General features: G+C 36.3%; 2 protein-coding genes across 2 annotated transcripts; both read left to right on the forward strand.

Annotated features, from left to right (window-relative positions):
* The first annotated feature begins 976 nt into the window (after positions 1–976).
* On the forward strand, positions 977–3,935 carry LOC132161701 (ricin B-like lectin EULS3). Its single transcript, XM_059571877.2, has 4 exons — positions 977–1,739; positions 1,874–1,996; positions 3,246–3,474; positions 3,727–3,935. Coding segments are annotated over exons 1-4 (1,035 nt in total). The 5' UTR covers positions 977–1,058; the 3' UTR covers positions 3,729–3,935.
* An 8,644-nt stretch (positions 3,936–12,579) lies between these two features.
* ANAC087 (NAC domain containing protein 87) lies at positions 12,580–14,672 on the forward strand. The gene is made up of 3 exons (XM_059607493.2): positions 12,580–13,138; positions 13,334–13,614; positions 13,841–14,672. The coding sequence occupies exons 1-3, from the start codon at positions 12,952–12,954 to the stop codon at positions 14,456–14,458; spliced, it is 1,086 nt and encodes a 361-aa protein (XP_059463476.1). The 5' UTR covers positions 12,580–12,951; the 3' UTR covers positions 14,459–14,672.
* Positions 14,673–17,694: the final 3,022 nt, after the last annotated feature.

Raw genomic sequence — 17,694 nt, forward strand, 5'->3', positions numbered from 1 at the left:
TAGAATTAATTTATGTAGTCTTATAAATTCGACATGTGACATTTAAAACTGATAATTTTTAACAAAATTCTCTAAGAGCATTCCCAATGGAAGAGCTAAATGCTACTTTTATCTAGAATAGCTCTTCAAATGTTCAAAAAACCTCCTACATTGGATGAGCCAAAAATAAATGTAAAATAGATATTTGATTAGAAGAGCTAAAAAAAAAGTTAAATGTAGCAGCACTTTTTAAGGGAGCCATTTATCTTTTATTGTTTCTCTTACCTGTTTTATCTTTTTCTCAAATCGTTTCCTACTTTTTCTCTGCATGTTCTCTTTTTCCCAAAACTTTTCTTACTTTTAATAATATTTTAATAGAATATATAGAAATATAACTAATCGGATGTAGAGACATTTAAAAATGGCTTAGCTAAACTAGATAAAAGTGAGTTTTGAAGAGCCATTTCACATAAAAATATGACTCATCTATTAGAAATGCTCTAACTCAATGCAAACTTAACATGAAATCAATAAAAAATAATTAACACATTTAATTAAATTAATTCATATAATCTTATACATGGGCAATTATCACTCCCGAAAGGTAACAACGAAAGGTAAAAGTTCTTAACCTTAAGGGATAGCTCAATCGACTAAAGACTATGTCTCATAAAGCAAAAATCATTAGATCGAACGTCCTCCCTCATTTTTGCTCCCCTTTGTGTGAACATGTAAAAAATAATAATAATAAAAAAGTAGAAACATGTCCATATGATTAGCTTAATAGGGAATTTTATTTGATTAAAAAGAGCCTGTTTATTTATTTATTTTTATTATTATTATTATTATTATTTTGTGAATAATGGTATTTTCCTCTGTTGTTCTTTCACCGATCATTATTTGCACCCCCCCCCCCCAAAAAAAAAAAAAAAAAAAGCCTTCTTTATCTTTTCTTTTTCATTCCATTATCTTTCTTTTATTTATTTATTTCTTTGGCAATTACCTTTTAAAACAGTCCTGGGTTGAGATCATATGACATTGGAATTCCAGAAAAAAAGAAGAAGAAAGAATCAGAGTGGATGATGGAGTTCCCATTTGGGCATCAGTCTCACACCCACCACCACCGACGGAGGGATGATGATGATGATGATGGAGGAGGAGAAAGAGGGGAGAATTACCCACCTCCAGGAACAACTGCCTTTGATCACCCACCACCTCCGCGACCTCCTCCATCATCTTACGGGGAAGATGAACCACCACCTCCACGACCTCCTCCATCGTATTACGGGGAAGATGAACCACCACCTCCACGACCTCCTCCATCATATTACGGGGAAGATGAACCACCACCTCACCTTACCCACGCCTCCCACACCTCCCACGTGCCACCACCTCCACGCCACTCCCAAGAATTCGATAGCTACTCTGCCTTTCCATCAGAATCTCGTCCACCACCACCTCCACCCCCTTCCCAAGAATTCGATAGCTACTCTGCTTTTCCATCAGGATCTGAACCACCACCTCCTGATTATATCACTACTACTTATGTGGAGCATGTTGCTCACGATACTGAAACCCATCATACCCATCGTCCGCATTTACCCTCCTTCCTTCACCATCAAACCCACCAGCCTCCTACCTCTGACCTCTCCAGCAAACGGACTTTCAGGGTCTTCTCCAAGGCCGATCCCAACTACTCCCTCACTATCGGAGATGGCCATGTCATTCTTGCCGCATCTGATCCGTCCGATGACTTCCAGGTTTGTCTCGCACACTCTTCACTTCATCTCTCCCTATTTACTTCGTTATTATCTTACGCTAATATTCGATTTGCTTTGATCTGGCTGTTTAAGTATATTTATCTGTACTTCTTCTCATCTGGGTTTGGTTTCAGCACTGGTACAAAGATGAGAAGTACAGCACAAGGGTGAAGGATGAAGAGGGCTTTCCCTGCTTTGCTCTTGTTAACAAAGCCACTGGTCAGGCCATCAAGCACTCCATTGGAGCCACTCATCCTGTAAGATATCCATGTTAAATTAAAGTAGCTCTGATCCTATTCCTACGTTGACATTTTGGTTCTGCCAGTGCCATCTCATTTCATATCCATTTTTTCTTTGAGAGGTGAGAGGGTTAGTTGGTTTTAAACAAATTAGCAATTGATTCTTTCAATGTGGGACAAACTCTTTCAATGTGAGAGGGTTAGTTGGTTTCAACATTATAGATTTAAGAGCTACTACTCTTTCCAGTTTGCGGTGTTCTTCTCATTTTATTCAATGGTTTCTTCTCCTTATGATATATCATCTGATTAGAAACTCTGGCTAACTTCAAATGCTGAGAATAAACAGAAATATACCTTCTGTGTTGTATCCAGTAACGATTTTTGGGAAGTTTTCAGGATAAATTGATAAAGGAGAGACTTTGGTTGGTCTTGGAAGTTCAGGACTCTAATGTGTTAAATTGCACAATCTGGTACGTTTCTATGCTGTTTGTTCTTTAGCTACCGACAGCTTAAGTTCTCTCAGCCCAAGGATCTTCTTACCAATTGCAGAAATCATTGCTTCCAGGAAAAAGTTTGATATCTTCCCCTCTGTCTCTCATCTCATATATATCGATTCTTTCCTGCTATTGTGAGATTGACAACTGTTGAAAGTAGTTGTCAAAATCTCACATTTGTTTTTGTGTTATATAAACTTAAATGATTGCTGTTCATGACCACAGTTTTTAATCACCTTCTGATACAATATAGGTTTTAAAGGGCTTTCAATTTGTGCACCTGAAATGCAGAAATAAGCTTAGAGCTTCCCACCCCTGTTCCTATTTCCCATTCCAAATTTGATTTGAGTGCAGAGGGTACCATGAGCTCTCTCTTGATCTGGCATGCTCCTGCACCTGCACCTGCACCCACTTTACAATCTAGGGGCTCACCTGTCCCTATTTATAAATTTTGGCTCAAATTTAACGCAAAGGTGAAACAATGATTTTTACTTTCATCTGACTGCCTACCTCCTTCACTTTGAATGGTATGTGTGACCAAAATTAAATGGAGATTCAAGTTTGATATATTGCATTTGGGATCTACAGATAATGACGGGATGTGTGCATTGTCATTTGTTTCATAAGTAGACAATCGAGGGTGTGTGCTTATGCATAGCAAAAAAAAGGCAACCTCATGATAGTCTATTCTATTTTCTGCATTTGTTTCTATGTGTGCACTTTGCAGTAATTATTAGGTTCTCAACTTCAATTTTGTTCTAATTTGATTGCAGGTGCAGCTGATTCCTTATAGTGCTGATGTTCTTGACGAGTCCATCCTTTGGACTGAGAGCAAGGACTTAGGTGACAATTTTCGAGCTATAAGAATGGTTAATAACATTCGACTTAATGTGGATGCTTTTCATGGAGATAAGAAATCTGGAGGTGTGCATGATGGCACTACCATAGTGCTGTGGCAGTGGAACAAAGGGAATAACCAGCTTTGGAAGATCATTCCCTACTGTAAGTTTCTCAGCACATAAAATGCAAGGAAATGATATTCATTCCCGTTGTTTTTTCTCCTATCTTGTGAAACTTCTATAGCTTCTCTACAAACTTCTATAACTCTAATAACAGGAGTCCCGCCCCAGATGTTTGTAGTTTGATAAGCTGAACCCTTGGCATTTCTTCTTCAATCTTCTCAGCGGCTAAAAGATCTTCATTTCTCTTTTTTGCGTCTTTTTCCCTAATATTTCCCTTTGGTGCTAAATGCAGGATCTCTGTGCAGTGTCGTGGCCATGCGTTAAATCTGTGTTGTGTTAAAATAAAAAAAAATCGAGTTGGGAGGAATCTGCTTGTTCTCTTTGTGAGTGTGTTTGTGTTTCTATGTTCACTATGCGTGAAAATCTCTGTAATTCAGTCTCAGCGCCTGCTGCTGTTACTTTATATTCATAAATTAATATAAGTTATTATGTTAAAAATAATCGCCAATATCTGCTCCAAACTTCCTGCCCTAATTCAAAACACTTGCATCTCTTACATTAAACCAACCTCGAAGAATGCCAAAAGCAAATAATTCATTCCAATTAATATATGTTGTTGTCTCGATGTGTTATGGCACCTAACTTTTATTTTGAGAAATGTTATTTTTCCCTCGACCAAATTTTTAGTATATTTGGGTCGAAAAAGTATCATTTAAGAAAACATAAATCAATAAAAGAAGTAAAGAAGTAGCATTTTTATGGTGACTCTGACTTTATGACACTAACCACGTTTTGGCATGGACAAGAAAAACATCATGTACGTATTAGTATATGAGATACGAAATTCATGTAACAGCTTTAGATAATAGATAGGATTCATTGGCCTGGCCCCCTTTTAACTGATTCTCAACCATCACCCACTTCTTTCCGCATGGTCTGTCTTCTGTCTCGAGACTCTTCCGTCGCGTATATAAATTTATAATGCTGCTGTGTTCTAGATCCTCTGCGTAAAACAGAAGATTTTGAACTTCTTCTGGCACAATCAATTCTCATTTTTAATTATACGATGTGGTTTACAGATCAACTTTGGTTTATCTTAAATTTATAGGTTATACTTCTGCTAACGTGATTCATGTTTTGTCGAGCAGGTTTGTCTCTTCCTTTTTTTGGAAGGTTTTTCCACTATCTCTAAATATTAGTTTACTAAAAGGTGAATTTGTTGCATCCTGTCATTCAATCATAGAGTGTCTGTTGATGCATATTGCGTAATCGTCGGTTTGTTTTATTTTCTAAACGGACTTTATGTTGTTATTTTATTAGGGTTAGGGTTTTGGAAGTCTTTATTTTGTTATTTTATTGGGTTTTGGGTTTTGGGCTATAAATATATGCTTATAACCTTCAGAGAAGAGGAGTTGTTTTATTATTGATTTTGATTAATGAGAATACTCAGAGTTGAGTTTATTCATCTTTTCCTATAAACTTTAGAGAGTATCTATTGTTTTTAGAAGAATTCTCAGATCATTAATAGACTCAAGATTTAGAATTATTTATCCGCTACTTATTGATGTTCTTCGCTAAAGCCTACTAAGTCACGCTGCATCAGTTGGTATCAGAGCTTATTTACTTTCTATAAATGGAGAGGAGTAACTGTTGTGCAGACATGAACGAGGTGCACATGCACACGGAGATAGCACGTAAGGAGCAACCGGTAATTCGCTTGTGGCACATGAGTGGTGGGCCGAACGGTTGTCGTCACCAGCCAAGACCGCGATTCGCGGGGGCAGAAGGCAAATCTATCGCTGAACGTGGGCAACACACGGACGATCGGCTCAGAGATATGAGGGATCAAATTGAAGACCTCACTACTTAAGTATCCGACTGGTGTCGTCAACATGGGAACGGATCTAGAAACCTGTTTGCGGAGCGCAGAATGCACAGACGTCAGCACCTTGCGCAAGCTCATGCCCATCGGTGGATGAGTAGATTCAAACTCAATATTTCGGAATTCGACCGGGATCTAGAACCCGAAGAATTTCTAGATTGGGTGTTGGCTGTTGAAGAGGTTCTTGAATTCAATGAGGTGTCCGATGAACGACGAGTCTCTTTGGTGGTACGCACATTCCGGGGAAGAGTTGGTGCATGGTGGCAACAACTGAAGAAAACTAGGATGCGGCAAGGCAAATTGAAGATCAATAGTTGGGAGAAACTATTGAAAAATATGTGAGTCGCTTTCTTGCCCCATAGTTATACCATGGGCCAAAAGTCACAAAATTGGAGACAAGGGTCTATGACTTTGATAAGGAAAATAGAAAATTCATACAAAAAATAGATATTTAGGGAAACATGGAGTGAGGCGAAGAGTCTACGACAGGCTAATTAGACCCCTACTTGCCAACCACAAATCCATAAACCGAATCCATATTCTATGAAGGAGGAAAAAGAATCTGTGGATGGAAAGTTTCAGGAATCTAAATTTATTGATGAAGAATTCCGACATGAAGATATTGAAGATCCTTCGCAACGATTTGTGGCTTGGGATTCCCCACCAACCTATGATGAGAAGCCCGAAGAAGATGATTCATGGGAAGAGGAAAAACCCCGGAGGAGTATAAAGAAGATGGGTTTTATCCAATGTTTGATGGCCTCTACTCCAAAGAAGATGACCAATTGGATGGGGAAGAATATGAAGAAGATGAATTTTTTCCCATCTTTGACGGCCTCTATCCCGAAGATTATCAATTGGAAGAAGAAGAGCCCATGGATGGCATCGCCGATTATGAAAAGGATGGTGAAGACCTTTCAGGTGAAGTGCCTAATTTTAATGGTGAAGAAATTGATTAAGTTGATTTCCTTGGTGTTGAAGATATTTTAAATTCTCCTAACGAAGATTATGGTGAGTTTTATGCGGATGAGGAAAATTATATGCTCCCATGGGAAACAATGGCTGACCCATTCTTGAGTATTTTCATGGCACGTGGAAGGGAAAAAGGAGCGAGAGAAGTACGGCAAATCCGAAGTATTGCCAAGTGGTGTGTAGGACCGTCACGACAACCGTTAAGGTATTCCGATGATGAGGAGCATCACGTTTATTATGAGGTGTTGTCTTGTTTTGATCTTGAGGAAGGATGAGTGGAACGAGTTGATAGGGCATCTGAAGGACCGTGGAAAGAACCGACCGAATTTGATGACGAATTCTCACCAACAAGGGGAGAATGATGCAGATTGCGTAGCCGTCAGTTTGTTTTATTTTCTAAACCGACTTTTTGTTGTTATTTTATTAGGGTTAAGGTTTTGTGAGTCTTTATTTCGTTATTTTATTAGATTTAGGGTTTTTGGGGTATTTATGTCATATTTTATTAGGTTTAGGGTTTTTGGCTTAAATATATGCTTATAACCTCCAGAGAAGAGGAGTTGCTGTTTCATTATTGATTTTGATTAATGAGAATACTCAGATTTGAGTTTATTTCTCTTTTCCTATAAACTTTAGAGAGTATCTATTATTTTTAGAAGAATTCTCATATCATTGATACATTCAAAATCTATAATAATTTATCCGCTGCTTATTGATGTTCTTTGCTGCAGCCCACTAAGTCACACTGCATCATTTGTTTCAGTGCCATAGCAGAAGATTAAGGACCAATAATCATAAGCGCAAAGTATTTGAAAGAAAATTTTCTAATTGAATAATAATTCGAATGAGTCTATGTTCTAGAATCTTAGATCAACAAACTTATATATATATATCAAATAAAATCCTAATCTAAAATGAAAAATTAAATATAATTGATAATCAGCTCGAATCGTGACAAATCTTTTTTTTTTTTTTTTGTACTTCTATTGTTTGAGAACGAGTAAACTTCTAATCAAACGGCGTTGTTCCAATATCACCGAAAATATGATAAATATCATCCTACATCATTCATGCATTCAAAATTTAGTACTTAATTATTGATTCAATAATCCTTTGTGGCTATAACCTATTAAAATATTAATTAAATGATTAAATTTATTTTTTTTATCCACTTAAATTTTTTAGATAAATAATTATTTAACCTGATATCAAAACTAAATATCCTAAGTTTGAACCTTAATTATTTAATACAGTCATCTCTCATGTAATCTTGCTTGAAAAGGACCATTGACCAAGATCATCAATTTTTGGCGGGTATCCTGATGAGATCTACATTGCAACCTTTCAAAATAGACTTTGCAACAAACTAATAAGTGGCTACCATTTTTTGCTTATGGTTCAAGCTTCAAGTTTCGGAGGTGCATGAAGCGAGATGATGTTCTAATTAACTACATTATGTAAGCTTGCCTTTTGTTTTTGGTCATACAATAAATAATTGAATAATGCTATAAGTATGATTTTACTTTTCTTTTTTTTTTAAATGTAATGTAATTTTTAAAATCACAATTAAATTTATAATATATTATTATTAAATTTTAATCTAATAATAATTTTAAAAATCCACATCACATCATTTCTCATCTTCCACTCTCTCCATTCGATTTTCCCTTGGATGAGCCATTTACTCGCACGAAGCATTGGAGGCTCTTCGCAAGAGCCCATTGTTATTAATACCTTCCGAAAAAATTATGCTTCAACAATATTTATCTATTATTTATTTATTTTATTTTTTGGACCTAGCTCGTGCGAAGCTTGTTCAGTGGAGCTTATGTTGGGCTTAAACATTGGTCCATTGGGCTTCGTTTATATTGCAAGTACATTATACAAGGTTGCGTTCGGCTCAATTGTTGTCAAGTTTATTAGATAAATTTGATTTGCACCCCTACAGAAGCAACGTCGCTGTAAGTGCAGATCGAGTCAAAGACCAGCGAAGTGAAGCAGTCTTGTTGTAGTCCGACAATTTTTATTGGATATAGAATGTCATACCTCGGGAAAATTATGGAACATTTACAAAATGAATCAAAATTCTATTGTAGACACTAGACACGAACCTTCCATATGCTGCCGAGTCATAAGGGACGGAAGAAGACCCTCTTTTGGTCAAATATCTCCAATAATATTTTACTTACACTTATATATATATATATATATTAAAACCTCCCGACACCCACCTATTGTTGGATGTAACAAACAGCTTGGATTCAGTGTCCACTTTTATAAATCATGCATACCCTTATTAAATTTCCTGAAAAATGACTTTTCAAAGGGAAAATAGGGCTAACCTGTCTGTCATCTCTCCCTCTCTAAGGTTTAAGTTGACAAGAATGGGTAATTTTTATAATTAATACTTTAGCAATTACTTTTGTTCTATTCATGGATTGGTTTGCATGTGCCTGAGTATTAAAATCATATTAAAGCAGACTCATAGTCAAATATTACATTCACCGGCCACGTGATGATTAATTTTTGATGCATACCTTTATTCCCTTTTGAGTTCCTTACTTGTTTTGTTTTTATATTTTCGCCCGGCAGAGAGAGAAACTCATGAGAAAGAAAAGAGAGGAAGATTTTCATCTTTCTTTCTACTCCTGAGTTCGTTAGTTCGAAGTTAGGGAGCAGTTAGGCGCGGTTGATGAGTACTCCAAAATCTGAAAGAGTCATGAGATATTAAAAAGAGAGATATTAGATAGATGAGGGAGAGAATACCGGGGGAGGTTAGCCTGGAAAGGACAAGTGTGAATACAACTCAAATACCAAATCCAATATGAAAAAGTCAATTATATTGACTTTTAATGAATCAAGATCGCCCCCTTTTCTCTTAATTAAATAGCCGGTACTCGTTTAATTCATTAATTAATTAATTTTTTTTTTATAAAAAAAAAAAAAAAAACTGGGATCAGAATAGCTTAGGTGGCGTGTGGCTGCCCTGAGATCCCATCGTCTGTCCGAATGGTGGCCAACTGTCTCAACCCATGAAACACTGTTGGGGGCCTACAGCTGAGTGTGCTGCTAATTCTGCGTTTATCGTTTACTCTGTCAATAATAGCAAGCTGCGCCCACTTGATTATCCTATATATTAATTAAGAAGATTAACATTAAAATATATATATATATATATATATATATATGATTGCCAGTGGTCGATGTGCTCTATACAATGACCAGGGACGTGACATCACAGTCTTCAGATCGGATGGATCATATTCACCAATGAACTCCAACCGCCTTGACAATCGAACGGCTCGTGTTTGGCGGTATATAAGGAGCCCAAAGATTTGTGGGCCAGCCTGATGATCACATGCAATATCAGAATCGGAGGCCACACCCCCACATCACATGAGGTGTGTGAATTCGTCAGAAATCGTCAGCAATTGGGGTGGGGCTTCGGCTTTTGCTCTGCAATTTCGTAGCCCAAAAGTCAACATTTAAAGAAGAGAGAGGATTAAGGGGGGCTAATTAGGCTTAGAAATATCTCCTCAAGCCTTTTATTCCAATTGCCGATTAGTAATTACCTGTAATGGTTAGGTGGTGGTCCACGCGTTTATCTTCAACACTTGATTTACTATTAAATTATGTGTTATTTTTCATTATCCAATTATTTTATCTAGCGAGATTCATTCCGTATCTCACGTCCTACTCCTTTTTATTTTTTCCTACTCATGTTTTATATATATATATATATATATTATCGCGAGAATATTAATAATAGAAAATAACAAGGCAAATGAGGAGGTGGCCAAACGTAGCCACAGAGATGTTAACGCGTAAGCATACTCTTTAGTACTCAGCCAGTCAACCTTGCGGAGGGGTTTCAGCTAAGTAATCGTTATCCACCTCAGCTCATAAACATCCAACGGAGAATGTCAAACACTTTGGTGTGGATTTGCTTGGCCCCAACTTTTTACTATTTTATGCATTTAATTATTGCAAATACAATATGACATCCATCATTAATCTTTTTTTTTTTTTTTTTATCACAAATGCTAGCTAGGATTTTAAATTTGCAGCTGCTTTGATTAATTAAACAAAGAAATTTGGCAACATCCAGATTTTGACGTCTATGTAATTCAGTTGAACCCAGCTATTTAAGTTGATTTTTCACTTACCGGTAAATAAAAAGACGATTTATATAATTAATTTGGGTTAGTCAATTTTCATACAAATAAATAAATAAAAGGATGAGGTGGCATTTGAACCGTTTCTTCAATTTTTCTTTTTGATTTCTCTCTCTCTCTCGTCTTTACTTATTAAACGTGAGCGTGTTAGAACGTTTCACAAAGCCGGCTCATTGTCTCTGTCGGCGGCCGGAATGTTTACCTTCTCTAACTTGGGTTTCGGTGTTGGTGTTTGTGTTTGTATGACAATGCTATATGCATTTTTTTTTCCTTTTAGTTTGAGGAGTTGTTGAATGACTGAGCATGTGCGGCTCACCAAAGCCAGCTAATAAGGTTTGCGTTTCAAACAGCAATAAAACTAGTCTTGAAAACTCTTGCTTGATTTTCATAAGATTAATGCTATTCTTCCTACTCATTTTTAGGTGATGATAGAAGAGAGGAAGTCAATTAAAATGTGTCACATCAATCAGTATAAAATGAATATTTATTAATAGGTGTAAAAAGTAATATTATTATTTCCAAAATAGTACCTCACTATGACGTCTAACGAAAAATATCCAATTTTTTTTTTTTTTTTGAGATTCATAGTGGGCTTTTAACCTTTTTATATAGATACATAGGAAAAAAAAAGTAAAATTCATAGTGGGAAACAACTTACTAGTAAATAGTACGACGGACTAATTTGCAGTCATAAATCTAGAAAGTATTTATTGTAATCTTCTTCCCAAAGACAAAGAAAACTCTTAATTTTTATTTTTATCTGACTAATTAAGCATCTACATATATAACATAATTGCCACATTGGCACTACATCATGATATCGTGGTGTAAAACCATATGACTTCTAAAAATGGTTCAACTTTTACGCCAAAGCTAAAAATATAAAGCATGTTCTATCAAATTAGCGATAAGACATCCCAACGTAAAGGCCTTGATGCAGTCATCGTCCTTAATGTTAGGCTTTCTTTCTTGGGTTCTTTTCTTTTTCTTTATTTTATTTTTTTTATTTTTTTTTTTGGGTTGGCCATCTGACCTGCTAAATGGACTCTTTATTCTACCCCGCCGGGATTTAGTGGGAATATGTAGTAATGGCTTATTTAGTGAGGAAGGGGCATTGTCATTGCTGTTTTCCGCCCAATGCCATTCATCGAAACTTCATGGAAGCTGCCAAAGTAGGCCTCAAAAATAGTCCTTCCTGATATACTCCAATGGATTCTTATACGTAGTGAAAATACACTTATTACGAGATGACAATGACAAATTAAAAACCTTTTTTTAACCCATCATATTTCTATACAGCAGTGTTTCTTAAACAATCAATTAAAAAATGTCACTTTTTTTTAACCCAACATATTTTTATTTCACAATTAAAATTTCGCGATAATGATGTAATAATTTCGAGAACAACTTTAATATTTTTTTTAACAAAGATTAATTCAAAAATTAGTTAGGACTGCTACGTTAACCATTTTTTATATAGTTAAAAGTGAAAATTTAAAGCATGGTAGCTTGCTAATATATATATATATATATATATATATATATATATATATCTTCCTGAGTACGTTTTACGAAGGAGGACTGTTTCCCTATTTCTTCCTTTCTTGACTTTTTTGAGTATGAAAAGCCCCTAGATTCGCTCGATCTAATGGCTAGCTCTTTTCTTTTGCATTTGGGGAGGGGAATCTCAAAATTTGAAGCTGCATATATGACTAGTACTCATGCAATAAAATGTTGAATTTAAGCCACATGTGGACCAGCTGAGCCAAGCCGATCGAGAAGAAGCCAAAGAAACTTAATTATATTATATATATATATTCTAGACTTTGAACAGAGACATAAAATTTATGAATTACATGCAATGAAATTCTTAGAAGTTAGGTTTAAGCTAGCTAGCAGATAAAGTTGTTATTTATTATGTGAAAGAGTTCTGGAAACATGGGTCCCACCTCTACATGGAAAGCTCCTTGTTTTTTTTAACCATTTTCCTAGCGTTTTTTATTCTCCATATCTCATTCCTTTTCAAACAGGTAGCTGGCTAAGAAACCACCCAGATAGGACACTCAAATAAAATACTAAAATATTATACAAACAAACCAAAACAATTGAACCCCTCAATTAAGGCTTCCATGGCAAGTGTCTTGAGGTCCACGGATCTTAAGAACATGAGCTGTTGAAGAAGCTCCTCTATTTAAGCTCGCCTTTTCCCCTTTGCTCTACTTTCTTAACTGCTCTCTTCCAATTTTTTGTTTTCAAGCACAAACTATCTCTCTCACTTTCTCATCATCCCCTCGATCTTCTAGTATCCTTCCTTGGCTTTTCATATACAAATATTTTTAGCAGGCTGTGTAAATATTTAGGCTTGTGATATATATATATTTACATCTTGTGGCCGGGGTTGCGAATACTGGGTTTGATTTGTATTCCTTCAATCCTATACATATATATAGAAATCAAACTAGCTAGCTAGCTAGCAATTAAGTTTATTCTTATGGAAGAGGCAATCGTGGTAAACAAAGGAGAGGACCTCATCGATTTGCCTCCAGGCTTTCGATTTCACCCCACGGATGAGGAGATTATAACTTGTTATCTTACGGAGAAGGTGGTGAATAGCAACTTCAGTGCAAGTGCTATTGGAGAAGCTGATCTGAATAAGTGCGAGCCCTGGGATTTGCCAAGTAATTCTTTTATATATATATCTGCTTTCTTTCATATCATATATATATATATAGATATAGATATAGATATAGATATAGAAAGAGCCCTCTATATATTCACGTCGATATGGTTATGATCTGTTAATTTTGTTATTGGAATACTACCCCATCAATCTTGACACACATATATATATATATACATATATGATCGCGCAGAGAAAGCCAAGATGGGAGAGAAGGAATGGTACTTCTTTTGCCAGAGAGATAGGAAGTATCCAACAGGCATGAGAACGAATCGAGCAACGGAATCTGGATATTGGAAGGCCACCGGAAAGGATAAAGAGATATACAAGGGGAAAGGCCGCCTTGTTGGGATGAAGAAGACCCTTGTGTTCTATAAAGGAAGAGCTCCAAAAGGAGAAAAAAGCAACTGGGTTATGCACGAGTACCGACTAGAAGGCAAATTCGCCTACTTCAATCTTCCCAGGGCTGCAAAGGTATTTTCTTTTCTCCATCTCTTTCTTTCATCCACACGCACGAAAGTTGAGATTTTATTGTCATCATATCATGGGTTTTCCAATATCTTGATCGATCGATCGATCGATCATCTCTTGATCAATTTGTAATTATTGGTTGAGACTTTCTTTCATTTATAATTTAACTTTTTTTTATTGGGAAATTAAAGAAAACAGTAAACTAATTAAGAAAGAGTTGTTATTGCAGGATGAATGGGTTGTCTGCAGAGTTTTCCACAAGAACAGTAGTACAGGAATCAGAAAGAGCTCAGCCCCAGAGGAGCTGCTGAGGATGAACTCTTTTGGGGATGATCTCTTGGATTGTTCTTCACTCCCACCTCTCATGGATCCTCCATTTAACGCTAACCCTGCCTACTTCTCAATGAGGGAGAACAACCAGCATGATCAGAAGATAATCTTCCAGCTTCCCACCAATAATATTTACCAAAATAGTAATCCGAATCCGAGTTCGAGTCTATATCCTCAAACTCCTACTAGTTTCTCCTTTGACCCAAATCCAAACCCCGCGGCGGGTTATAATTTGCACCAAGGCTACGGCTTTGGAGTGGGTGATCATCAACAACAGGGAACATCTGGATCTGGATTAGAAAGGCAGTGCAAGGTGGAGCAGTTCTCATCTAATAATCAGTCCATGCTCAGCCGCTCACAGGACACCGGGCTTAGCACTGACATGAACGCCGAGATTTCGTCTGTTGTTTCGAAGCAAGATATTGTAGGAAGCAACAGGTCTTACCATGATCACCTTCATCAGGGTCCATCCAATATTGGCCCCATTGCAGATTTGGATTGCTTGTGGGACTACTGAAGAGTACAAAATAAGCTTGTTCCTTAATTATTTTCTTTATTTAGGTTATTGTTTGATTTCAAATATACATGAGTCGCTTCCAATAGGTATAATTAGTCAGAAGATGTTTTTGGACACAAACTATTCATCATGTCCAAACCTTTTCCGATTGCATTTTTATTATAATTCATAGATCAGATACCAATGAAATTAATATTTCATCACCATAAACTCATCATGCATGTATACATCTATATATTCTTTCGATACTTGTGTTAATTACTGGATTTCTTCTTCTTCTTCTTTTTTTTTTTTTTTTTTTTTTTTTTTTTTTTTTTTTTTTTTCTCACTCTCTCTTTTTAAATCTATATATGTTGGAATTTGGATTGTTCATCTAAGGTTCAGGCGCGCTACTACATTTATTCTCCAATATATAGATCGATTTCAGACACAGATATAGAGTCGTCTTCTGGGTTTTTTTTTTTTTTTTTTTTTTCACTGATTTATAATTAATTACTCTGTGGAGAACGGTATAGTATATTTGTATATTTCTTTTGCACATCTCCCATCTATGAGGCTATGAAGAAAGAGAGGGATGAAATTATATGAGCGTAATGAAAGAAACATAAACCCGGAGAGATACAGACGTACGTGCTATATGTTGTGCTGAAGAGGAAACAATGGAAGAAAAATGACTCCCCATTTCATTTACATATTTCACTTGTATAATTAAATATTTCAATTGTTAAAATATCCGTTAAATAATTAAATTCATTTTTTTTCTATTAACTTAAACTTTTGATATAAATGATAGTTTAACCGAGAGGTCAAATGCACCGCACAAGCAATAGATTCAATCATAAGAGCAGAGACTCTTTTGATATATGTTTGAATATAAATTAAATGAATAAATTTACATCTTCTTATAATTAGCTTAAGCTTTCGAGATAAATAGTAATTTAACATGATATCATAGCAGAATTCCTAAGTTCAACATGATAGAATAATATTAAATCTCTATTTATCCCGAAAATGGTGAGTTCAACATGATAGAATAATAACCAATTTTTTCTTTATTCGAAAGATTCTCTCAAACTAGCTAGCTAGTGCCATCAAGGCCAATATGATTTAAAATTTTCAAATCACCATTTACCATTAATGTTGAAATAACTATAAATTAATGATTAAGTCGGCCGTAAAACCCTAGCCGTCTCTTTTTTCTTTAGCCACCAGAGAGAAAAGCGAAACTCTTCAGCCACATAGGGGAGGAGGGTTGGCCGTTTTGCCGCCTCCCTCCTCCCCTCGTCTTCCTCGCTACGGTGCTAGTTATTTACCTGATGCCCTAGCCCTGGTGCCTCCTCTCTTCCCCTTTCTTACCGCTCATTTCCCCCTCTGTTTTCTCCATTTTTGCCCCTTCCCTGCCGCTTTTCTTCCCCGCCTTCATTTTCTGCAGCGGGCTCCTTGGCTTTGTTTTGGCTCTTTGTGGATTCGGATTTTATCTGTGGTCGCCACCGACCTATGTCGTCACTTCGCTGCCCGCTATTAGGGTTTTCTTTCATGCGTCCCCACCGCATCAAGCTCCCACGCCTCTTACACGGCAGTTTCCGGCCTGCACGGGTTCGGCTCCCTTCCGGCTACCGTCTTCCCACTTTGTGCTCATTTTCCTTGTTTTTTTCCTATTTTGGTGGTTCCTTGTTGTTTTTCCATTTTTTTCTTATTTGTGGTTGTTTTCAGGTCCTGCCTTGCCCGTCTTCTCTGTGCTTGTTTGCCGCCCACCGTCCACTGTTGGGCCTTTCGACGAGTCCCTGCCGCGATGAGCTTTCAACGCCCCTTCGGTTTTCGGTTCCCGACGTGTGCGTGATCGGAGTGTGTTGTTTCTTTTTTTGTTTTATTTCCCTGTTATGTTGCTTCTTTAAGATGTATTTATGTTTTGGCGTATGTTTTTTCCCTGTATTGTTTAATTTTCCTGTTTTGTTAGGCTTGTAATAGGACTCTTTCCTCTCTCACTCGATCTATGTTGTCTTCGGGTTAATTAGTTTTGGTCCAGATCTTTGGGTTGTGGATGTGATCATTATCCTGGCTTTCGGGTCGAGGATGAAGAGGTTCGGCATGAGAATCTTTCCGCTCTTAGAGTCGAGGAATAATTGCTATCTGTGCATTTGGTTGAGTCTGTCTGTCACAGATCTAGTACTAAATCTGATTTTAGTCATGGGTTAGCGGATTGGTGTCGAATCTTGTATTAAACCTGGTAATCTTGTAGCTTTATGCTATGGTTGCTTCAGAGCGTTGCTCTGTGATGTAAGAGGGTTATACTCGTGGTATTATTGAATAAAATGTTATGTTTTTCTCAAAAAAAAAAAAAAAAAAAAAAAAAAACTATAAATTAATGGTTTCCCTTGAGAATTAGAAAGTATATAACGAGTGTAGAAATATTTGTCCCCACTGTACTAATTATACCATACATGAATATTCTTTTTTTTTTCCTCAGTATTTATATCATATATATAATTCAAATTACCAACAAGAATCTTTTCATTTTCTAATGTTCTTCACCATTTATAATTAAGCAACCTTAATCTTGATCATCTTATGGTAAGTTGTAAATGGACGTATAATTAATGATTCATCCGAAGACAATATATATATATATACAATAAAAAAAAAGGGATATATATACATGCACAAGAATATATGAGTAAGCTCCTTAATTAATAAGAACCAAATTAGATGAGATGAAACACGTGAAAGAAACATCCTGAAAGTATTCATGAGTGAATGATTCCCTGAATCCATGGCGAAGATGCTTCTGAGCAGGCGTAATCAAGAGAATTAAATAACAGTAACTATAACAATCATAGTTTCTTGAAGGACGCTTAAATCTTTTGTCCAACGGAACCTAATTATTGATGCATGTGTGCCCAACTAAACATCTTAACAATATTTAATCATGAGCTGAGCTGAGCTGAGCTGTTAACAAGTGTAATCTTACGTGTTTTTCTTATCAGATCCCATGGCTGACAATATATATGCTTAATATCTCTTAAGTAGTAATTAATCAAAGATAGATTAATTTCATGAGTATCTAATAAATTAATAAAACTCTTAATTAATCAAGCTGATCATAATTTGAATTAATTACTGTACGTAGAGAGAGAGAGAGAGAGAGAAAGAGAGAGAGAGAGAGCTGGCGGGGGATTGGGGATAAGGGTATCGGTTATTGGAAGAGAAGAAAGGTTCATGTGAACGTGAGTGATATA

This window comes from Corylus avellana, chromosome 10 (assembly GCF_965113065.1).
Source record: "Corylus avellana chromosome 10, dhCorAvel1.hap1.2, whole genome shotgun sequence".
NCBI classification, from domain to species: domain Eukaryota; kingdom Viridiplantae; phylum Streptophyta; class Magnoliopsida; order Fagales; family Betulaceae; genus Corylus; species Corylus avellana.

Bases quoted from the DNA above. Each gene is read 5' to 3' on its own strand.
- ANAC087 (XM_059607493.2), top strand. From the start codon at position 12,952: ATGGAAGAGGCAATCGTGGTAAACAAAGGAGAGGACCTCATCGATTTG. The intron at 13,139-13,333 runs GTAATTCTTTTA...ATGATCGCGCAG, and splicing joins CGAGCCCTGGGATTTGCCAA to AGAAAGCCAAGATGGGAGAG. The intron at 13,615-13,840 runs GTATTTTCTTTT...TTGTTATTGCAG, and splicing joins ATCTTCCCAGGGCTGCAAAG to GATGAATGGGTTGTCTGCAG.
- LOC132161701 (XM_059571877.2), top strand. From the start codon at position 1,059: ATGATGGAGTTCCCATTTGGGCATCAGTCTCACACCCACCACCACCGA. The intron at 1,740-1,873 runs GTTTGTCTCGCA...GTTTGGTTTCAG, and splicing joins ATCCGTCCGATGACTTCCAG to CACTGGTACAAAGATGAGAA. The intron at 1,997-3,245 runs GTAAGATATCCA...ATTTGATTGCAG, and splicing joins CCATTGGAGCCACTCATCCT to GTGCAGCTGATTCCTTATAG.